A 25,295-nucleotide genomic window follows, 5' to 3' on the forward strand; every position below is an offset into this window, starting at 1 on the left:
TATACGAATAGCCAGTTTCCCTTTTTTAAGAAACCGCTTATTTTCAAAGTACAGCAAACCAGATTATTTTGTTTAATCTGTAAAACATTCCTTAAGTAAATAAATACGTTTATACATGAAATTGTTTTTACATTACGATAAGGGCATATTCCAAAAACTTCAAGGACAAACTGATCCATTGTAGGGGTCTCTGAAACATTTCTAATCAATATGAATGACAAACGACTAGATAAAATAGTACAAATATTTACTTACTATATTTATGTAGCAATATATTAGATAAACGTGTCAGAATACTCCTCTGTAGTTAAGATTTACTTTCCAATGTTATCCTGAAATTTAGTTTTTGAATAATCATTCCCGTATAAATTGTTTATGATTTACATATGATCAGTACTAAGGCATATATATCCGATATTAAAATAAAATCAATAGGCGACACAAAACTTCATGCATAATTTAATTTCAAAAGTGACGGTATAAATTCTTACCATTGTCTTTTCTCTTATGATTAAACACTTTTCTCTTTGCTTAAATGTGAAAATGAAGTTAACCGAGTGGATGTTTCAAGAGTTACATAATCATTTTCTTTTTTGAGTCTGGGCACTAGCCAGAATTTGAGTTGCAGTGTGTAGACCTTTTATATGCCGTTGAAGTTATATATGATTAATACAGTTACGAACAGATACAGTAAAAGGTTGTTTTTATCTATCATTAATGTTTTTTGGTTTATGTTTGATAAACGTATTGCGCACGAAAAATAACTGTTGTACGCATTTGTTAGTGGTTGTGTAACAGTAATGATTTTATAGTGTAGAGTTACAGCCTTTGTCCACTATAAAAAGAGTTTTAAATACTGTTGTAGTGATGAAAATATATAACGTGTTTCCAACCAACACTGAACTGTATATCAATTAACAAATGATGGAAAAAATTAAATTAATTGAGCCCCACGTTACATGTTTAAGATTGAATACAACATTGTTGTGATTCAACATACTGCAGCAGAAATTCCATATAAGTTAGGACTGGACCGTTTGATTAATCGAACAAAACCTACTTTGTTATAATCTGACACACTGAGCCGAATGTAAATTTTGCTTAACCACTTAATGGTCGTTATCATTAAATCGTGGATATTTATTGTGTATTCTTCGTACCAATCTGCACAATAGCAACTTATTTGTCATGGTGTCACTGTTTTCGTCTGACGGCTACCAAGAATGTATTATCCTCAGAACAATTCGGTTAGTTTCCGAGAAAACGCTTACTCTACAAATGATCCAATTTCATGTTCTTTATTGTGTGTATCTATTCTCCCTGTATATTCGATGTCCTTTAATTTTATCATGTTGACTATTGCTCGATTCTTTGTTCCCTTGATTTCCCTTTCACAGAAGTGAACGCATGCAGTTTGGCATGTAACCCAACTCAGACGCTTCTTCTTACTAACTATTCAATCGTCTAAATGCCGTATGCATTTGGAGATAGGTGACTTTCAATTTCAAGTCTAAGGTATGCCTCGAATTGTGATTGACTCTACTGCTTGCAAGACTACAAAATACTTATGAGAATGTCTTTTAAGCCATTGTTTACCAATTTTACTCAATTTAGTTTGGTGCAAAAGGCATTCTTTTCTTGCTGTATTTTTTTATTGCGTTAGAACAATGTAAATGCTTAGTACCACCTTTCTTTTTGTTAAATGTTATAAGTGAAAACAAAGCCATTTAAATATATATGTTCTTATTCTACTCCTGCATTGTTAAGTCAATAGCCAAAATCATCTTCATCACGGTGCCAATTAAGGTAATTGTAAGAGCTAATCTTCTGACCCCGAGGACGATCATGGTATATATGTATTGGTTTGACCTCAACTGCAATAAATTAGATTCTTATATAGATAGTAGTGTTTTATCGAATGTGTCCAGTATAATAAAGTTCAATAATTCACACTGTGAAATAAATTCGGTAATTTCACTCTCGCACTTCTCCCGCCAAAACGTCACAGCTATGATATCAATGTACAAATCACAGACTTTGAAATAAAAAATTTTAAAAAAATTAGAAGAGAATCTGTACAATATCTATTCAATTGATTATTGTGAATAACCATAATATAATCACTCGTGCCAAGAACGCATGAAGATTTAACTCGTGCACGGAACAATTCCGCACACTCGTTCAATCTAAGCGTTTCTTCAGTACTAGTGATAATATTTTGATTTGTAACTCTTTCCAATTCATTATCCTAGAGTAAATGCAGTACTAGTAGATTGTGCTGCAAGTATGAAGAAACAAAAGTGCAACACACACCAAAAATCTAATTTTATCATTTTATATCATGTATATGTCTTCATAATAAGATATGACTACAAGGCGGCACCGTCTTTGTGGATATAATTTAATGTATTTTGCATAGATAAACATAGTTTTGGATTCAGTAAGTTGTGAAATTGTCATATTTCCTATTCGTATCCTATGTAGCTACGTAAAAGTTTTTAAACCTTTCTTTTATAGTCCGATCGTCTAAATAAACCTCTTCCCGTTTGCTTGATAAATTGAAGGTTTCCCTTTCAATGTCTTGGAAAAGGAAATGCGCTAAGCGTTTATTTTAGGTGTAGACATGGTCCATATGGTAAATGTCTTCATTGTGTACCACTAGAGGTGAGATCTATGTGTTATTCTTATACAATCACAATTTTTTTATGGTCGTATATCATGCTGTCTGTGTCATTATCCATAGAAAATTTGGATTCCAGAAAATTACTTGAGTAAATGATGAAATTACACCACAAGGTGCCATACCACAAAAAAAAGACTGGGATCCACAAATGGGGAATTGGTGCTACTTCAATTTTGTTTTCATCGATATTTCAATCATCTAATATAAATACCAATAAACTACCAATAGCAAGACTTACCGAAGTAAAGCTAACTTACTTGCTCTAATGATGACTTTTTGTGGTTCTGGTCCTATTCTCCGATGTCCTTTGCAATATATTTGTTTACAAAATATGATTGCAATAGTAGTCAGTATCGAACCCGCTATTGTACTTCCAATTGCAATACCAGCTGTATGACCGGACCTAACATTAATGATATGATTTGTAAACCATGAATTCGTCATCTACAGCATGCACCCAAATATTGTCTAACGTAATCGTGAATTCCTCCAGCATGCAATAAAATACAATGTAAGTCTGATATTATCCAATCATAATAGGCGTTTTATAGAGCGATGTTTTGATGTTGTTAAATGAATTCCTTGAATTAATCTATTTCTTTTTACACATAATTATCGATGGTAAAGGAAAACCATTGACTAAACGTTACGACAAACGTGATGACTTTTCATTTAAAATTGTCAACTTTCCTTTAATCTGTGGCAACATCCATTCAGCACCTGCGTATGGAGTGTTCATATCACAACTCATACGTTATACCAGAGCTTGTCGAAACTACGCAGACTTTTTTATCGCGCTAGAACTCTAACAAATAGGCTTCTCAAACAGGGTTATGTTGCTACAAGATTGAAGTCATCACTACAAATATTTTATGGCCGTCATCATGAACTCGTGGATCGTTACGGTGTATCCATCGGCACCATGAAAACTTATTTGTTCAACGTGTCATAGTTTTCCTTTTCTCTTTGCCTACCATGGACTTGACTTTTTATGAGCAACTCGGCGGGTGTTTCTAGAAAACTAGAGGACGCTTACCTTACCGGTGTACCTGGTCCATGCTCCCAGTTTTTAGTGGAGTCCGAGTTGTTCATTTGCCTTTGTTACTTTGTATGTATGATTTTAGTTACTTTGTGTTCTTTGTTGTGTATGTCTATTTTCCATGTCTTGTCTTTGAAATAAACGGAATATTAATGGCAAAATAAATGAAATGGTGTAAATAACCAATGCATGATCACAGTTACCGACGAACGCCAAATTCAATTGAATGTGTGAACCGTGTTCCTTGCAATCATGAAATCCAAAGCGTTTCGGCACGAGTAAATTCTTTTTTACACATACGAATGTTTATAAATACAGATGATATAAAAATATATTTGATTTCAAATATTTGGGAATCTGGTTAGTGGCAATTTGATATTCAAAATATAAAGCGACGTCAACTTAAGTAATCGTAAAAACGGCTTTGTGGTGTTTAGATGATTGAAAGTCCAAAAGTGAAATTATATAATTTATTTGCATGTTGAAACAAATATAACAATGAAGGATGCCCTAATTTTATCACACAAGAAACTAATTCGAGAAAAATAATGTCTCTTAATCTCCGACTAGCATTATGGTATATACCTGCACATGTTTATTAATATAAAGGGAATCAACTTATATACATGCTGGGCATATATGGTGAAAACTCAAATCTGTGACCTCCGAATTTCAATTAACGCAAAAGATTTGTATTCAAGACAGTATTCAGTGTTTGAAAAACAAACAGCTGAAATGACATGATGATGGCCTTACCCAGTTGAACTTGAATTTTTGTTTGAATTATAATAGTAATAGTGTGAGTAATAGGACGATGAGTAATAGCTACGGTAATAGTAACTACTGTATCTGTATCTGTAATATGACCGGTAAATGTAGTATCTGGAGTAATGAGAACAGTCGCATTGGTCAACTGAAAAAAAAACGGCGAAGATTACATCAGCCAATGTGATAGATTCAACATTGATCTACAAATGGTTTCCTTTGATCTCTTTGAAATATTCAAGTATTTTTAGAATGATTATCATGTATAGTCGGTGCCACATACATAACATGTTGTTTAAATCAAAAATAAACAAATTGATGTGCAGTTTTATTGACACCTACCGGTTTTAAAAAATATGTTAAATTACTTGTTCATTTGGCCGTGAATCTATTAACAAAGACGATTTTCGGCTGTTAACAGTTTGGCAAAAACATAGATTTACCGCTTTATTTTGTGTCAAAATTTCGTCTGAAGCTTATTATTCATATTTAATAATTATTTATTTTCAAATTCGTGAGAAATTTCATTTTTGTCAACATAGAAACTGAAAAGTACGTTGTTTTGTCAACAATCTGCACTTAGCAACATACATGACGGAATGACAATGACATTTCTCGTAAGGATTTTAAAAATTCATTTAGGTTGCGCTTTTCAATCGAAAGTGCTGATGTTTGATTTTGTAAACGGAAAAAAGAATAACAAACAAAAACTCTGTCTCGATGACAGAACGGCTGAAGAAAATTATGATTAAAAAAAAACGAGGTTGAACTGACGTCAAGTTTAGATTGTCGTTTCTTTTTAATACAAGTTTGTATTTCTTACTTTTTGCAACATATTAAAATTAGCAAAATTTAGCAAAACGATTAACGCTTCAACATGTTTCACTTGACAATTTAGTAGTAATGAATTGCAAACATGTTTGATTGGTGATATGATTCAACAATATAGCAACTAAAGACATTTTGCCTAATGGTGAGAAAGAAGAAATGATACTGGACAGAGGATGTGGTGGAATGTTTTAGTATCGAATTTGAAGTAAAATCGTTGGAGATGGTACTTATTTGAGAGTTCTGATCTTCCTCTTTATAATTGGACACAATATACCATTTCAACATGTGTATAATATGAAACATAAATCATAATAAAAATAATACTAAAGTTTGTACGGATAAAAATAATAAGTAGGAAGTGCAATACAAAATTTCACATGTTTTACCATATTGCATCCCGAATTCCCCATTTTCCATTTCCCGATCCTCATTTTACATTAGGAATTCTCCATTTTCCATAGGAAATTTCCCATCTTCCCATAAAATACCAATTGCATTTTTGTCGTTATTAACTATTTACAAAACCTCATTAAATTCTATATTATCAAATTCTTCAGTATTAAAACTATTATTTCAAATGGAATTTTATCCTTTCTTCTTTTGTAAATAAATACCTTTAAAAACTAATTTCATCAGATCCCCCTTTTCAAATACACGTCTCCCATTTTATCATCCTGCCCACCAAGTTTTTTTGGTCCAAGTTTCAACCTTATTCTTATTCAGCACAAATGCCTTATTTTTTACTTACAGTTAGTACATAAAATCATACCTTGTATTAATATTCCAAGCAAAATTAAAAAGACCTTCAAAACTGCGTACATTGTAATATTTTGAAAAGAAAGTATGGAAAAAAACAACAAATTATCTAAAAAGTATTGATTTTATCACTATTGATAGGATAAATTATAGTCATGTAATACTGTTGTTTACATAAGGTTTAAAAAGGATTTCAATTTAACATCATGCATTTATTATGTGCAAGGTGACAAATGTGTCCTGAGTACCTTTTAATGCGGATTCTATACTTAAAATATACAGTTAACACTAAGATTCTTCAGTTCGGTAGTACATGTATTTAGTGTATGTTTTTGATTAAAAGATTCCATTATGGATACTTCATTAAATATGAAACTTTTATAAAGTCACCTTTTCATTCCGTTATAATTGCAGCGTATCTAGTTTCACTTTAATATCATATAAAGATACATCTCTATTGACGCCACATTTCCATTAACTTATAATTAAGTTTTTGTACAAGATTTTGCGCTGATTACGCACCAGCTGCCGTTCTTAATATAAAGAAACGATTCTCTGTAAAATTATGTCATAAACAGCATCATTTTAAATTTCTTTTTATCACATATCCAGATAGACAAATACATACAAGAACAAATATGTAACTCAACTTTGTAATTCTAATTATAATCTTTTCATAAAGTTTAGGCCATATTTTACATGTAATTAAGCATCGACAATGTCCTTTTTTCCTTCGTAATGGCCTTGTGTGCCATTGATCTCGACAATAATGATATGTGGTCAATGCTCGTTTTAATGCTTGGTTAAAAATGTCGACATGTTTGCGGTTTTATGCATCAGAAAAGCTCGTTTCCATTGAATCACAAACGGAAGGATGGAACCAAGAGAGAAAAAAACACTATGACTACACGCAGAGCAACCCCATGATTCAAACAAACGCAATCTTTTATTCACAGACATTTGGTGTTTATCTTCTCATAGAAGTTTCTCCTATCGCTGTAAAAGGTTTAACTAGTGCTTTCTGTCACGTTCGTCTAAAATGGGTAGTGAATTTATTAACCACCCTTTAAAAGTCGATTATACAGATCTCCTTTACATATCAAAATCATTCATACGAACCGATAAATTAATTCACTCTTGGAGTTTAGGCTGTTTTTCTGAAATATATATTATTTTAATTACTAAATAATTATGACACTTGCTGATGCATTCTTCAATATTCATATCTCACAGAGGGGCGACGAAACAAAATAAAAATAAGCATTCGAAAACCGCATATTTAATTAAGACCAACAAATCAGTAAACAAAAACAAACAAAAACAACAACAAAACACTATGTATGTAGCATTTATTGACCATAACATAAAAGAATACATAATTATCATCTTATTCAGACTATCCAATATAGCAAAATAACAAATGGCGTATGTGAATTTTAAGATAAAAAAAACATGCCGCGCATTTAACTTCCGGTTCGTTTAGTCTGACTGTCAGTCCCTTAAAAATGCTGTTGATAGGGTTTATGGGAATTGATTATGATACAAACATATCATTGATTTCCAGATTTATGTCCCTTACTCTAGGTCTACCTCCTTAAATCGACGTCAATGATGGTTAGGTGAAGGTGTGTATAGTATAGTTTATTACAGTAAAAGGAATTAAAGGTGCAATATCCACCGATATTCTATTCCGTTTATTGATCTTTTTTGTATATACCGGAAATAAAAAAGGAGACGTTCCGAGTTGCTCATTTGCTTTTGTTACTTTGTATGTACGATTTTAGTTACTCTATGTTCATTGTTGTGTATGTCTGTTTTCCATGTCTGGTCTTTGTCCCTAGTCTACAATCTTCTGATTACCGCTATAACCTTGGTTCCCTTGAATACTCTTCCAGATGTGTTTTTTTTTTCCAAATTGCACACTTGTCGTCTGGTAATCAAAACAAAATGGCAGAATAAGACATCGCCTATCTCTTGAGTTCCATAGGAAAATTACGAACAAAAATCAATTAAAAAAGGCAACGTGAAGGCTTACAAATTAATTTTTATTTCTTTTTATGTATTATATTGGTTATTTTAAATTCTGTGTTGTGAGAGTCTGTTTTTCTTGTCAGGTCTCTGCTCTTGTGGTGCGTTTTTTTTTTTTTTTTTTTCTTATTTTATTAATTTTTTTTTTGTTCTTTTTGTTGTTTTTTTCTTTTTTGTATTTTTTTTTTTTTTTTGGAATTTCCGATAAAATCTTGTTTCCCTTTGTTACTCTTTTGTAGATCAGCAAAAAGAAGTAAATGATCGTAAACTGTTTAAAAAGGATATTTAAACATATTGTTCACCTAGCTGGTGTCGAGCTTAAAATGAATTTTTCGTGTTCATATCTGTATTGAATAACTTTACATTAAACTCAAATTGCATTTCTCTATCAATGTCTCCGTCGCGTAGTGATTGTAACCAACGAGAAAATTTTGATACATTTTGCTAATCAATTGATCTGATAGAGTACTGCAAGAGGCTGTAGTCTTGCTATTTAACGCCATGAACTGAAATTGCGGATAACTTTTTTAATCTGACGTTATTTTGTCAAGGAACTATCCTGCACATAAAAATTGTATGAAATAAATATTTTATATCATCTCCAATACAGTAAAGTAATCTTTTTGATAAACAATTTACTGTCTATTTTGTATATAAAAGAAAAAAAAGGTAAAATCGTAAGAAAAGTTCTATAAACAGTTAGAAAGATTGTGTGCTTCTTATCAGCTTTATGTGAGCATATACTTCTTATTTCAAAAATAATTTGACAAGTACAAATTTATAAAAAAAAAAGACATTATTTTTACAAAGTATGATCAGGTTATTAATTTTCGCATTAAACAGCATCATACAAAATCATCTGCACACGGTAAGTTTTAATTTACAAATGTAGCACCTGTTTTTAATAAGTCTTTGTTATGGATATCCGATGAAATTTATAATTTTCCAATAAGTACCGAACAAACTTCTGATTTGCCTTTACCTATAACAGTTTATACCATAATAGGCCTTGGTCAACGAAAACTATTTCTTTTGCTACTGAGTACATGTATGAAATAAAGAAGTCTTAAACTTTATCCAAAGGCAAACTTCTTGAATAAATATTTTTGTCGATCTATTAAATCTGGATTTGCAAAAAGATTGACATTTATCTCTACACATCTTTATCTGTAGACAAATAAGTATATACATTTGTTTGCGCCATCAGTGCGTCAATAACTTCATTTGGATTAACGCTATGAAGGTGTATATGTCACTGGTTTTTCATGTTTCAATTAAAAGAATTTACAGCTGACAATTTTGTATCAAATGAAGTTAGATCTCATTATCTGTTATGCATGCAACATGTTTTAAATTACGATTTAATCTATAATGTGACCGTCAAATTATTATCTTAATCTTTCGTGTGGTTCTTCATTATATAAAATGTCTCATTTGATCAAGGTTTGAAAACATATTAAGTTTGTGATATTAGTATTTCCTTGAAGATAAAGCATAACACTATATGTAATTCTAGTGGGTTTGATAAATAATACAACTATACGTTTGCTATAAAATTAAAAAGCTTATTTGATTCATTAAGATAATATTATAAATAGAAAATATTTTCATTTTCTATGTAAATCCTGAATATATCATGCTTCATTGTTTTTAAAGCAGAAAATGTTTTAACACGAAAAAAAAAGTATTTTCAAAACTATGTATTTGTTTACCACCAACACTTCATAGCTAACATTTTGGTAGAAAGAATGTACTGAAATATGCAATTCAATAAACATGCACATGAACCACTGTATCCAATGATTTATAAAAGACATCTCATTTTTGCTATAGTCAGCTGTCCTTTTCTAAGGTTTCCACCTATGTAGGCTGATATAAGGTTTTCTTCAGTTCACAACCATCCCACTTTGAAATTTATAGTGGTGTTGTCGATATGTACAATAAATATGCAAACAGTTGTCAATCACAGCAACACCAGATAAGGACATTACAATAACCCAGAAACATTACATTTTCTTAAAAAAAAATAGCTTTTGTGTTTGGCCAGAACATATATTACAAAGAGTAATCAAGGGAACCAAGTTTATAGCGGTAATCAAAAAAATGTAATCCAGGGACAAAGACCAGACATGGAAAACAGACAAACACAACAAAGAACATAAAGTAACTAAAATCATATATACAAAATAATACAAGCAAATGAGCAACTCGGCATGGACCAGGTGCACCGGTGGGGTAAGCGTCCTCTGCTTTTCATGAACCCCCCCCCCCCCGAGTTGCTCATAAAAAGTTCGGGGTAAACAAACGAGCCCGTTGAATAAATCAGTCTTCATGGTGCAGATGGATACACCATAACGATCCATGAGTTCATGATGACGACCATAAAACCTCTGTAGTGATGACTTCAATCTTGTAGCAACATAACCCTTTTCCAGAAGCCTATTTGTTAGAGTTCTAGCACGATACAAAAAGTCTGCATAGTTTCGGCAACCTCTGGCATAACATATGAGTTGTGATATTAACACTCCATACGCAAGTGCTGAAGGGATGTTGCCACAGATGAAAGGGAAGTTGACAATTCTGAATGAAAAGTCATCACGTTTGTCGTAAAGTTTGGTCATTAGTTTTCCATTGCCATCGATTTCTAAGTGTAGGTCAAGATATGATGCTGACTTCACAGTGTCTGTAGTATCCTTTATCTCAAGTTCTTTGGGCTAGATGCGATGTATAAAATCCCCGAAATTAGGATTGTTTAAAGATAATACGCCATCTATATAGCGGAAACTGAGATTAAAGGATCTAGCCAAACGATATTCTTTCTTTCGGATCAGATCAGCTATAAAGTCGGCCTTATAAGAGTGAAGGAATAGGTCAGCAGGTCATGGACCACAATTGTTCCCATTGGTTTGTTGAAAAACACGTCCACGACACTGGACAAATATGTTGTCAATTAAAAATTCCAGCATTTTCTAAACATCTTTCTCTGTATATTTGGAAGATGATTTGGAATTATTTCTTACAAAGTATGCGTAATCTCTACCAAGAACTATATATTTGTATGTAGGTGTACCATCTTTTTTGGAAAAACAACGATGTATAATGTTTTTAAGTCGCGATTTTAACTGGGTATGGGGAATAGAAGTATACATATGTTTTATTGCTATTTATGCATATAATAGTCTTGAACAGATTGTTTCTAGAAGATCTTTCGAATTTTACAAGATCCACATTGAATTAATACCACTACGGGAGTAACAAGTGTTGTGGTAGAACTGCAGACCCTCGTTGACAGTTGTGAGTATAGAAGTTAAAAGTTTTGAAAGAGGTTTGGTGGACTTTTTTGCAGATCCAGCTATGAAACGTTCTTTCTATGGATTCTTGTGGAGTTTAGGAATCCAGTACATAGACGGTAAATCACAATCATCGTCATTGGTAGAGAGACCAAAAGAGGGTAGCACAGATTTTTGGTTTTCCACAATCTCTTCTTTGGAGAGTGTGGTAGCAGTATAGGTCTTATCACTGCTATTATTTTCTACGTCTACCTCTGATAATAAACATTGCATGTAAAAAGTTTTGTAGACAAATACAATGTTCTTTTGGGCTTTGTCTGCTGATACAACATACTTGTCATGTATAGTAGACAATGTTTCTGCTACATCGGGGTCTTTGAACACTGATGTAGCCTTGGCATGCATTGACCTACTTAAAACTTCATTCGTTTCAAAAGTAAGGACCTCACGGCCACTCTGACAGAGAATCAATGTCTTCTTGTTCTTGTTGTATCCATTTTCTTGCATAGTTCTCGCTCGACAGCATCCATAAGAACTTTAAATGTTATGATTCCAATTTATGGAGCGTGGTTCACCGTACTTGGGACCTTTAGAAAGGATATTACGCAGAGATTCGTTTTCGATGATGGTTAAATCTCCCGACGACGTGACCAGAAGGACCATATTTGAATGGAGAGTTTTTGCAGGAAAACTCAGGTGGTTTAGCCTTGAAGTCCTCAATCTCGAGGTTATGCAATAGCCTTTTGTGATTGAAAATTATGGATACAATGGGTGAAATATAGGAATATGAAATAATTGGTATAGATTTATCTTTTTATCATTACAATTTATTTTTGAACTTACAAATTCAGTAAATTTTGATTTTTTTAATTGTAGAATTGTTGCCGAAAATGGAATAGCTATACTTGGGTTTTCTCCATATGACATAGATGTAGAAGCATATTTATTCTCGTCTGAGCAAAGAGACAATATTCGCCTTAAAGAAGAACGTTTTGGAATGTTGAATTTGACACAGATATATATAATGTGAAGATATACAAAAACTCCACGTATATATATATATATGTATGTATGTATGTATATATATAATGATGTACAAACGTGCACTTTTAACAACAATCTATAATGAGTTTAAAAATAATCGTTCAATTGAATAAACTGTCAGCATGACCTTGATTTTGAAACCTACTTCAAGGTGTACCTGGTCCATGCTGCAAATGTTTAGATTAGTTCGCGTTGCACATTTACATTTTTTACTTTGTATGTATTTTTTGGGCTATTCTATGTTCTGTGTCGTGTTTGTCTGTATTCCATTTCTGGTTTTTGTCCATGAATCGCATTATTCATTTCCGCTGGAATATAAACATGTATATGTCCGAAACGGTTGACCTGTATTGTTGATTGATATTCTGTGTTGATATCAATAATGTATTCAATTTGGTATAATGCACCAGCATTTGAGATAAAGAGAAAAGCTGAAATTTCTTATGATAAAAAATGCATTGTAGATAATAGGCAAAAATAGAAAGGCAGGACTTCTTATTGCATTAAGTTTTTATTTGGCATATCTTAAAACAGTCATGAGTAAAAAAAGGGCCTTCTGACTTCCCCTCCTAAAAATGTCAATTCAATTATAGATCTTGCATATGTAATTCTTGTTGTTTAAGGAAAATAATGTTTTCTCCAGTTTAATTTTATATTTGAAAGATTTCGAAAATGCACCACAGAAGGTTTTGTTTCAGTACGTGTGCATTTCACTTACGGTTAATATTTAATGTCTCTCCCTATGAAGCTCAGAACAAGATTTTGTGTAGATTATTCTAATAATTCAAAATCACGGGACTTAAAAAAGATGCTTAGTCAATCCCGAAATTCCTGCCCATACATGCAATCATAAAAATATGAAGAAAAAATATTTCGTTTCATAGCAAAAAAATACTTAATCGGATCCTATTCCAACACAATTTGAAAGAAGAAGTACCCAATTTGGTACCAAACATTAAATGTATCGATTTATATCTTTTCAGTGTAATCTACAGTTTTTGACAATGCTTGAAGTGTTCTTATGGATTAAGATCATTCGTTTTAGTGCAGCTCTGCCTACAAACCAGACAGAGGTACTTAGGATTAGTAATTCGTGCATTTTAATCTCAAACTAATCTTTCATTAGGTCTGATAGAAATTATTTAAAAGAAATAATACAAATAAAAGTTATACTTTGAAGATGTCGACACTTGAAATGGGGCTAATTTATACAATTGAAAAGTACATAATTTTTACCCAATAAACAATCAATAGTCGTTCATGATTTATATAAGATCAGAGGCATTGAACGTATCAAAAGTTATTTTCATTGGTTTTCTTGAGATATGATGAATCAACCCTTGCATGGTTTTTAGAAAGAACAATACTAAAAACTGAAAAGACTTTCCGTCTTGCCTCGTACATTTGTCGTGCAATTGGTAAAAAATATCGGGTTTTTCTTTGTTGGCGTATCGCTCTTTTAAATATATATTTTCTATGATAGTATTTTTTTTTTCATTTCACTGGCATTACACCTATGATGGCATAATATTTTTAGGTCATTTGATAGAACACCGTCTTATTCTTAAGTTCATTAAACTATAAGAATTTCTATCCGAGATCAAGCCATTTATGAAAAATTTGTTGTTTTTTGCAATACCTTCATTTTCATTTCTTTATTCACTAACACTTAAGATGGCATTGGACTTTGGCAGAAAGGTTAATATAGGGAACCAATATTATAGCGGAAATCAAAAAAATGTAATCCAGTGACAAAGACCAGACATGGAAAACAGAAACTCACGACAAAGAACATAAAGTAACTAAAATAAGACATACAACCAGGACCAGGTGCACCAGTAGGGTAAGCGTCCTCTGCTTTTCTAGAAACATCCGCCGAGTTGCTCATAAAGAGTCAAGTCCGAGGTAGATAAGCGAGGAAAGGAAAACTATGACACGTTGAATGAATCAGTTTTCATGGTGCTGATGGATACACCGTAACGATCCACGAATTCATGATGACGACCATAAAACTTCTATAGTGATAATTTCAATCTTGTAGCAACATAACTCTGTTCCAGAAGCTTAATCGTAAGAAGTCTAGCGCGATACAAAAATTCTGCGTAGTAACGACAAGCTTTGGCATAACGTATGAGTTGTGATATGAAAACTCCATACGTATGTGCTGAAAGGATGTTACCACAGACGAAAGGAAAGTTGACAATTATAAATGAAAAGTCATCACGTTTGTCGTAACGTCTGGTCAACTGCTTTCTTTACCATCGATTTCTAAGTGTAGATCAAGATATGAGGCTGACTTCACAGTGTCTATAGTATCCTTTATCTCAAGGTCTTTGAGGATAGATGCTATGCATCAAATCCCCGAGGATTGTTTAACGACAATACGTCATATTTACAGCAGAAACTGAAATTAAAAGACCTAGCTAAAAGAAGTCTTTTTCTTTCGGATCAGATCAGCTATAAAGTCAGCCTCAAAAGAGTAAAGGAATATGTCAGCAAGTAGAGGAGCACAATTTGTTTCCATTAAAATGCCGACCGTTTGTTGAAAAACGCGTCCACAACACTGGGCAAATATTTTGTCGATCAAATATTCCAGCATTTTTAAAACATCTTCATCTGTATATTTGGAAGATGATTTGGAATCATTTTTAACTAAGTATTAAGAATCTCTACAAAGAACTATATATTTGTATCTTTCTTGGAGAAGCAACGATGTACATTTTGTATAATGCTTTTGAGTCGGGATTTTAACTGATTTTGAAAGAAAAATAGTACTCAGTATTCAAAAGGCAATATGAATTTATTAGCGAACTTTTTTAGTGGCAATTATTTTTGTCATTTTAATACCTATAACTGTATTTTGCTTTTATGAATGCATTTTGTGATCTTTGGTTGAATGCTGTCTTTAAGGTATGCACCCTTCACTGTTTTAATAGTTTTTATCTGTATTGTAAGACACTATGGGGAATAGGGAAACACATATATACTGTAGTATCTTTATTTTTACAGTTTACTCATTTTTACCATATTTGCAGAGGACAGAAAGACACAATTAATCGACGAAATCAATTTTCAATGCTATCAAAGAGTAATCAAGGGAACCAAGGTTATAGCGGTAATCAAAAGAATGTAATCCTGGGACAAAGACCAGACACGGAAAACAGACATACACAACAAAGAACATATAGTAACTAAAATCATACATACGAAGTAACAAAAGCAAATGGGCATCTCGGACTCCCCTAAAAACTGGGAGCATTGACCAGGTGGGGAAAAAAATCAACTGCAACATATGATATCTGCGAATATATCATACTGTTTGTAGACATAGCGGTATCCGTGAAACAACAACTAAAAACCTTAAATAATGTTTGTATCTATTGTTATTTTTCTTGGCACAGTATTATGTTGGGACCTTGTTATGGTTTACATCTACGTGAGCTTGTGGGTTGTGTATGTGGATCTGTCAGTCACATGTATTATGTATGTGTAAACCGTTTTTTTAAGACAATTGATCAGATCTTATTCAAGGACTAATAATCACTTTGTATACCGAAGTTTCAGCACCACAATTTCACTGGAGATATGTGATTTGTTTGCATTTAACAATATTAGGACGCTGTAAATTCAACGGATTTTGTCACATCAACTTCATTTCTACCTGATTTGACACATGTACTATATTAATTGCAAGTACAGTTTGATCAGATGAACTATGAGGTCAATGTGTGCAGGAGATACTTGTCATTCGTCAGGTAGACAGTAAATTTCTTTTCAAATACATATTGAGTAGTCACGACATATCTGGGAGTTATTTAGTTTTGATAATGAATACAAAGATAACTAGATATAATTGTTACATACAGCATTGCAGGTTGCTTGTTCCACACTTCTCCTCCCATTATGACGAGAGCATTTCAAATCGGTCTTTTATGGTTCCATGAATTTTACACATTTTTTTTTAATTTTGAGAAGCGGCCATCTTGGAGAGGCGGCTACTTGAAATAAACATTAATATGGCCGATGTGAAGTAAAACAAGTATGAACCTTCTACATTTTTTTGTGATTTTTTTTATGATTTCTCGAAATTTTTCAGACGACCGCTATTTTGAAAATGCGGCCATGTTTGAAAGGATGAGGGTACATAAAGCCCTGTAGAGCTTACTAGAAGAAATGCAACTGTCTCTTTTTAGTAAACACACGGAGTTAAAAAGTAAAACAATTTGTTTTATCTTCGTTTTTTACCAATTACATCTTGGTGTTTTATTTTAGACTATTTGTTTTAGTCATATAATAACCATATACAAGGATACAGATTGTAAAACTATGCAGAGATTCGAACTAGGTATGATGTGTTTTCCATTCTGTTTAATGTGGATATGTATTTTGTCTGTTATGTAATTGATTTCAAGTTTATCTCCAGTGCCCGACTTAAATTTAAGCAAACAAATGTTGGGCATGATTTTGGCACGTATTTATACCTGTAAAGAATCTTTACTTCAATTTACGCATTAAAAGGCTATGAGCGACTAATATTTTTGACTCCCGTTCCTTAAAGTAGTATTTTCAACGACTATTGACATAATTAAAACACGTTTATATAAAATTCAGTGATCATTGAGAGTGTTCCGCTGACTGCGGAATCAATATAGAAAAGAGAGAGAGAGAGAGAAAAAAAAAGTTGTTACTGTTGTTTCATCAACTACATAGTAGCACTGCAATATATCTTCAAAATACAAGCAGTTTCATAACGCTGATTAACTACGTACCGACAGACAGATAGACATAGCCCTGCTGCACTGTGTTTAATATTTTCATAATTAAGTACAATAGGTCAAACATAATAAGCACGTATATGCACAATTCATTGTTGATAAACGTATCATTACTTTACAAAAACTGATGCATATAAAATTTACGAAGTCTTAAGATATATAAATGAAATAAAAAATAACAGATGACACTTATACATTAAAACTTTTGATTTTGAACAGTACTAAATTGATTGATAAATTGTACTAAGTTTGAAATAAATGCATCGATATATACAGCTAATTGTGACACCACCCTCACTTCACCCTATCTATAGGTCGTCAGATTAAAGTTGTAAATGCAGCCGTTGAACAGATTACAATTCCCGTTAATAATTAAATTCATTACATTTCCCTTTCTCATGATGAGAACGACAGACACAAGTGGTGCGAATATCTCTAAGAATACATTGTAAACTCAGATGTAAAATGACATATATTTATGTTGTACGACATGGTTATATTATGCATGTTATATCAAACAACATTAATTCAATATACTTTCAAAATCCAATTAAACAAGTCAACAAAATACAATTTGGCGTTACGGGCAATACACCAATGCTTTCGATATGCATTTAACTGTAATCGTAAAATACATATCTTTTATTAAATCAATGCTTAAATTCACAATTATGGGCATCTGTCGTTGAGCTTTGTCGCTGAAAGTGTGCCGAGAATGCATATTGCTTGTGTACGTTAGGTAAAGGTAACAAGGAATGAAATAACAAACCCATTATACACCCGAATCTATCAGGAAGGGGTATCCCCAACATTGTAAATTTGTAAAATTAATTAAGTGATAGTAAACTACAGTGGGACCGTTGAGCGCTGGCCCAGCCCATGTCTTGAATATTGTAGTGGTTGTTCAATGCACACATTGATAGAAGAAGATATAGACCATTTCAGCTCTAGTCAAACATTTTTGGCGGTCTGACAGAATAGGCTGTTGGTCAAAGAAGATCATGATGGGTCTGTCAGATAGAAACAAATGCCATGATAGGTATTTGGTCACACACATCAAAGGAACAAGGGCCAGGTTTATATATCATATATTGCCTTATTGGTGTTCTAAGCAATGGCCTTGTTTCACAGGCATTTTTTTCTATCAGTGGCAATGCCAAGGGCCAGATCCTTGACAAATCTGTCATTGAGTAGTACCAGCCATTCTGTTCTGAGATAAATTTTTCAGATTGTGCCAGTACAAAATCATACTTGAGAATTTTACAAGCTGTTGACCCATATGTTTGAAAATCAATGAAAGGCCTTCGACAGAGAAGTGTTAGGAAAATTAGGGAAGGATTCAGAGTGGCAGAAAAAGGTACAGAAGTCCTTAAAAGTATCTTAAACTTAAATATAAGGTACATGTAAGTTTAAGAAAAGATGTCAAAAGCCGGATTGGCCATCAAACTATAAGCAAAAAACACCTTGAAAAAGGCAGGGTAACAGTAAATCATAGTGTTTAATAACTTATCTGTTTCTACGCAAATACAACCAGCTCTGCTGCAGAATGCATGAAATTTATATTACAATTACTACTAAGCTATTGTTAGCTCACCTAGCCTAAAAGACCATGTGAGATTTCAAGGTCACCGAACTACTGATTTAGGAGTTATTGCCCTTTTGATGCTGATTTTACCTATTCTTTTTGCAGTTTTTGGTTATTCATTTGAAAAGTACATGTATTGCAGCTAGCTTGGTAATTCAAACTAAATTATCATTATAAAGATAATTCAGTGGTGCAAATTTCTGATTTTTTTTTGATTTTTTTACAAGTTTCCCTGTTTTGCCTGTTATTTTTCAAAACTCTTCTTCTCTGAAACTACAACACAGATTTCTTTTAAATTTTGCATGAACGATATATGGCATATAGTTTACATATCCTCATTTTGCTGTGATCCGTTTACATGTATTTCCATATTTGAATATACTTTTTGTACAAAAATATTTAGAATTGTAGCGTACGAAATATCTAGAAATTGCTGTTTTTATATTATATAGAAGTTATTGCACTTTATTATGTTTTCCAATCTTATGGGGTTGGTCACTTAGTGTAATCATGCCTGAAAGTTTTATAGGAACTTACTAACTAGTTATGATCATGTAAATATTTGATTGCCATTTGCTTTATTTTTTGTTAATAGTTGCATATAATGAAGAGTCAGAAAGTGCTGATCATTGCTGTCAGTTTTCCCTGTCTGACAATTCAAAAGAATTTAACATAGAGTGCCAACATGCCCATGATAAAGTTTGCAAGAAATGCGATTAGTTAACAGAGACTCTAGAAACAATCAAGGCATCCTCTACCCAAATTACCTATAGGTCTGCAGATGAAGAAGATGACACAAAGTACATCATAACTGAGGTGTGATACTTCACATTTGCAGTTATCTCAATGTTGACAAAAAGTGGTGCAAGGCGATAATTTAAACATTGGTAATCTATCGATAATGAAGCTCATCTTGTTATGAATCATCGTCAGAAATAGAAATAGTAATCAAGGGAACCAAGGTTATAGCGGTAATCAAAAGAATGTAATCCAGGGACAAAGACCAGACATGGAAAACAGACATACACAACAAAGAATATAAAGAAAGTAACTAAAATCATTCATACAAAGTAACAAAAGTAAATGAGCAACTCGGTTTCCACTAAAAACTGGGAGCATGGACTAGGTGCACCGGTAGGGTAAGCGTAGAACATATCAATTATTTCTACTAAGTCATTCATTTGCAAAATGTAGGTCATGTGAGTCATTAAGCGGTTATAGACATAAACCATTCTTCCTAACCGGACGTGGATGCTGACGCAAGCGAACTGGGTATAAGATAAGCCCTACTCATTTCATTAGCTGAGCTAAAATTAAATAGAAGGAAAAAAGAATAACCAAAATATGTTATGTAGGACAAAGAAACTCAGTTTTGTGTCAATAGAAACACGGGGGTATTACTTTGTGATTGTTGATTTTCACAGCAACTCCGACCATTTTACTTGTAGAGTGTCAGATCAGTGGAATATTGGAAGAAACATCTTTTGAGATCAGTCAACCAAGATTGGGCAAGGAGAGACATTCTGACAACACTTACCAGTCAGGATGTACTAATTGAAAGAGATTGGGCTATGAAGTTTCTTCCTATGCATTATTACATAGAGAATTACAATCTAAATGGTTTGCCAAAAGAAGACTCAACTGGCATGTAAGTGTTGGCACATATTTGGATAATGAAGGAATGAAAATGCATACCATCGTCCACATTTTTGACAATGCATCTCAAGATGGTAAAACCTGAAATGCCATATTGAAAAGCACATTGTACCAACTACTTCAACTGAATCCATCTCTTAAGAGCCGTCATTCGAGCTGATAATGCTGGTTGTTTATATGGCTGAGATTGCAGTGATAAATCAAACATGACTGTTTCAAAAATGGATTTTGCTGATTCCAAAGGTGGGAAATCTATTTGTGACAGGCGGGCAGCACATATCAAGTCTTATGTCAGGAGGTGTGTGAATGAAGGGAACGATGTTCGTACAGCAGTCGAGTTTAAAGATGCTATTCGACACAGTGGTTTGAAAAATGTGACTGTCATTGTAGCTCTACCTCCATCAAATGAAAATCAAAACCATGTCAAGTCAAAAATCAGGAATATTACTACTCAACAATTTTGTTTATTACACCAATGCTGTACATGTTTATAGGCAATATGGTATTGGAAATGGAAAATCTATAACACATGATGAACTAAATATTCAGTCAATTCAAACAGGCAGTATTACAGTTCTGGGTACATTTAATGGCCAATCAACTGTAAAATTTGGATTCAGAACTACAAATGCAAGAAACATTGAACCTGTTGAGGACCCTACTAATGCTGAAACTCCTTTGAGTAACACACTTAACGAGTGTGATAATGGAAGTAATCTATTTACATGCCCATAACTAAATTGCCTGTCATCTCTCACCAAATATGGAAATCTGGTAAATCATGTTGACTTTAATTTATACAAAAATTAATTTTAATAAACACAGCAATGCGTCATTAAATGACAGATCCAAAGTACTGTATGTTACCTAAATTGAAAAGAACAAGTGTTAATTTAGCATCTGTAAGTAATTTATTCGAACAAGAGAAACAATGAACTCTGGCAATTGGATGGGCGCTTAAGTCAAGAAGACAAGTAAAAAGGTTATCTCAACAAGAGGTCTCTTTTTTTAAACAAAAAATTGCTAAGGGAGAAAAAACTGGCCATAAATGTGACCCAGAAGAAATATCAACTGAAATGAGGACAGTAAAAAATAATCTGGGGAAATGCCTTTTCAGCAAAGATGATTTTCTGTCAGTAAACCAGATTGGAAGCTTTTTCAGTCGACTTGCTTCAGAAAAAAGGAAATCATCATGTAATACATATGTAGAATAAGACTCGGAAGCTGAAAGCCAGACAGAAGCTATTCAAAGTTTATGTGATCTAGCCAAAAATAGTGACTGTATTTGGTTCTGACAGATGTCGTCATTAACAATTCTTCAAACATCTTCTCCTCAGAAATTGCTGAATGGATTTGGATGAAACTTGGATAGTTTTTACAGTATCATGCACAAAATAACCCTTTGGATTTTTGATCTGATAAAAAAAACATGGCCGCATTACTAAAAATAGAACATATATCTCAAAAACTGTTAAATTAAACCAAAGTCTGACAGGGTTAAAGTATTGAACATGATGAGATCTATCTATGGTCAAATTTTGGTAAAAATCTGTTGACCCATGTTCGAGTTATTGCCCTTTTTGGACTTTTTTGCTGTTTTTGATGTGACCATTTTCAAAAATCTTCACCTCAGAAACTACTATACAGTATTCAATGAAAGTTGGTATTTTTGTATTTTTTTGGGTATCCTTACAGTAACCTTACATGTAAATATTGGTTGCTATGCATGTTGCTATGCATGTTGCTAAGATGCCACTATAGTTTTCTCCATGTTCATATGAAAATCATGAATAGATAATAAATTCTTGATATCTTTCTTCAAATGAAGTATTCCTATGGTAATAAAAATATGGTTGCGAAGCAATGACTATGGTTGCTAAGCAATAATTTTGGTTGGTGGGGATTTTTTTTTCATAAATGAAGCTTATAGGTAATTTTATAAGGCAATTTGGCTATGAAAAGTATGTATATGAAAATTTTTATTGTTGTATGACATGTTTAAAAGAGATTATACTTTAAAAATTAAAAAATACCCTTTCTTGATAAAATTATACCATATTTTATGGATTATTGTTTTTCTTTTCAAATGGAAAACCTACCCATTTTTATTTTTTAAAGATGATATTATGGTATTATATTACAGGAAAACTGAAGCCATTAGTTTCTTTATTGTTGCGCTTGTTTTTTGGGAACAATAATGGAAAATACAATTTATAAACTTTTTTCTAAGAGTTTTACACCCTGTCTGATATAACGTTACCATAGCAACCACATTTTTGGGGCATCATATTTTTAATATTATTTCTTGGTTCAACACATGGTATATTTTGATATTATACTGATACAACTATAATTATTTGTTTATTGAGTGATGATTAAAGACTTATAAGAACACTTGTTTTGATGTTTTTATGCATAAAATTCATTGAAATAAAAGGATGTTGCCATGGAAACAGAAAACAAATTTGTTTTCAACCATACATATTTCTAAAATATCAAAATATTTTTATGAGTGTTTATTGTACAAAAACGAAACTATATAGAACAATTTTTCAGACCTTTCTATACGTTTACATATCTTCCCTGTATCAATTTCATCCAGCTGGCCGAGTGGTCTAGGGCGCTGGACTTTGTGCAAGCGGTGTTGCCATAGATGTCACAGCTGTACGAGTTCGAGTCCCGCGGAGGGAACGACCAAATATTTGCATGACAAATTTGACAGTCCTTACATCGTTGGGAATTTTTCAGACCTTTCTATACGTTTACATCTTCCCTGTATCAATTTGATCCGATGGAGCAGTGTAGCGAATAGAGTCGTCACATATATATATATATATATATATATATATATATATATATATATATATATATATTGCTCTTTTCATCCATTGTCACTTATTTTAATGACTTTACAACCCAACAAAAATGTAAAATATAAAGTTTTAAGTAGGGTAAAAAAACTATTACTTGGTCTGCAACAACTTATGTTAACTTTTTTTTGCAAATATTGATTTTTAAAAAACGAAAATTCCTTAATTATTTCTTATGGTATTGCAAAACCGTATATTGTGAATTACTTGCTGCAGTCATTTATCAAAAGAAAACAAACCTTATCTGCAACAATTTGCTCGGTTACCGTGGCACTTGTACTTGTCCATGTACACAAGACGCATCATTATTATTTAAAGTTGGTCGTATCTCACGAACATCATGATTTTAAAGACATTCTATTGTATGACATTTGTACTACATAAGTCCTAAAAATATGTCGTTCGAACAAAGCAGCCAATGAGAAATTTCAATATCTGCCAGTTTTATTACAATATCGCCGAACCGTCAAGTTACCAATTATCATTATAAAATGACAACATCTGGAATATCTCAAACATTACAATATGTCACCTTTTATTTAAGCATCAAAGAAAATGGATTCTTACTTAAACGGTCGATATTAAATACGTTTTAGTTTTACTGACATATTCACATAAGACCATAGCGAAGCTGATCAATCAATTGTTTTCAAATGATTCAAAGAAAATTCAACAAAATTGGAGAAAAACATAATTGTTTTGTAGTGATACATATTTTGAGAAAAGTTGTTGGGGAAAAGTTTTAAGAGATTTTCACAAAACTGCTCGGTCTAATTATATTACTTTATGAGCTTTTTAGTTGTCATTTTTAATTGTACGACACCTTTTCACTTGACTATCGGAAAGATGTAAGTCGGCAACATTTTTCAACTAATGACCGTTTTCATCTGAGGTAAGTTTTTACTGTTTTCCAATTTGTTTTTTACAGTGACAGTGCTAATGAGTAATCAAGGGAACCAGGGACAAAGACCAGACATGGAAAACAGACATACACAACAAAGAACATAAAGTAACTAAAATCATACATACAAAGTAACAAAAGTAAATGAGCAACTCGGACTCCACTAAAAACTGGGAGCATGGACCAGGTGCACCGGTAGGGTAAGCGTCCGACCGTGCCAATTTGCATACTATTGTAATCTTCTAGAATGAAGGTGATACAAATTTGTCAATATCATAGCAAGGAAAATCACAAAAATATATCCGTTTTAAACCCCTAATATAGTTATTGTTTAATGACTTCAGAAAAAAAAGTTAAGTAGCACTCCAGCTAAGAATCGTGCACAATGTGACACATGGTTGGAAAGGCTACATATTTTTAATTTGATATTGTGTTTAAAATTTTTAAGTAAACAGAAAATAACATGAAGATTATCATATAACCCTTTTCCATAAGAGATGCAAATTATACAGAATGTACTGTAAGGTTGAAATTTAAGGAAAATAACTCTGTAAATTATACTAAAACACAATGGAAAGTATTTTATTTCCATGGTTAGTTATCTCCTAAGAGCAGACAGATTGAAATGAATAATTAAATATGTCATCGTAGAGACCTATAAAGAAACTCAATAACAAAACATAAAAATATGTAGCCTTTTTTTTTGGGTTGTATCACATCTTACAGAATTTGAATAATTCTTACAAAGACTGCTACTTAATAGTTACGTTGATGGAATGATTAAAACATAATGACAGAAGAAACACCATCGCTGAAGTATGTACTAATAACTATCACCTTAAAAGAAAATAAAATTCATCGATTTACAACAGGTTTAAGATACGGAGTACGGAGTACTGTTCCTTATTCTTTCGTCTACCCCAGACTGAACTTTTTTATGAACAACTCGGCGGTTGTTTCTAAAAATGTAGAGGACGCTTACTCTACCGGTACACCTGTTCCATGATCTCAGTTTTTAGTGGAGTCCGAGTTGCTCATTTACTATTTTTACTTTGTATGTATTAATATTTAG

General features: G+C 32.5%; 1 protein-coding gene and 1 pseudogene across 3 annotated transcripts; one reads left to right on the top strand and one right to left on the bottom strand.

Annotated features, from left to right (window-relative positions):
• Positions 1-443: 443 nt before the first annotated feature.
• Positions 444-23,657, bottom strand: LOC148600056 (uncharacterized). 3 transcript variants are annotated; one of them, XR_015918110.1, is made up of 4 exons: positions 23,562-23,657; positions 4,479-4,635; positions 2,941-3,086; positions 444-1,874 (listed from the first exon to the last, which is right to left on the bottom strand). XR_015918110.1 is itself a non-coding variant. In XM_088559065.1 (4 exons), the coding sequence occupies exons 1-4, from the start codon at positions 6,137-6,139 to the stop codon at positions 1,768-1,770; spliced, it is 462 nt and encodes a 153-aa protein (XP_088415191.1). In that variant the 5' UTR covers positions 6,140-6,198; the 3' UTR covers positions 444-1,767. The 3 variants fall into 3 exon arrangements, 2 of the variants coding, with proteins under 2 accessions (XP_088415191.1, XP_088415190.1); XM_088559065.1 differs by lacking the exon at positions 23,562-23,657 and adding an exon at positions 6,088-6,198; XM_088559064.1 differs by lacking the exon at positions 23,562-23,657 and adding an exon at positions 6,067-6,193.
• Positions 18,505-20,537, top strand: LOC148600057 (uncharacterized; annotated as a pseudogene).
• Positions 23,658-25,295: the final 1,638 nt, after the last annotated feature.

The sequence above is a fragment of the Perna viridis genome, chromosome 13 (assembly GCF_037379345.1).
Source record: "Perna viridis isolate PV_CMFRI_1.1 ecotype Kerala chromosome 13, ASM3737934v1, whole genome shotgun sequence".
NCBI classification, from domain to species: domain Eukaryota; kingdom Metazoa; phylum Mollusca; class Bivalvia; order Mytilida; family Mytilidae; genus Perna; species Perna viridis.

What these genes read in the sequence shown, in the direction of transcription:
- LOC148600056 (XM_088559064.1), bottom strand. Translation starts at nt 6,139, where the DNA reads ATGTACGCAGTTTTGAAGGTCTTTTTAATTTTGCTTGGAATATTAATA. An exon ending in TATGATTTTATGTACTAACT is followed by an intron (nt 4,636 to 6,066) that starts GTAAGTAAAAAA and finishes TTTTTTTTTCAG; the next exon opens with TTGACCAATGCGACTGTTCT. An exon ending in AAAAATTCAAGTTCAACTGG is followed by an intron (nt 3,087 to 4,478) that starts GTAAGGCCATCA and finishes CATTAATGTTAG; the next exon opens with GTCCGGTCATACAGCTGGTA.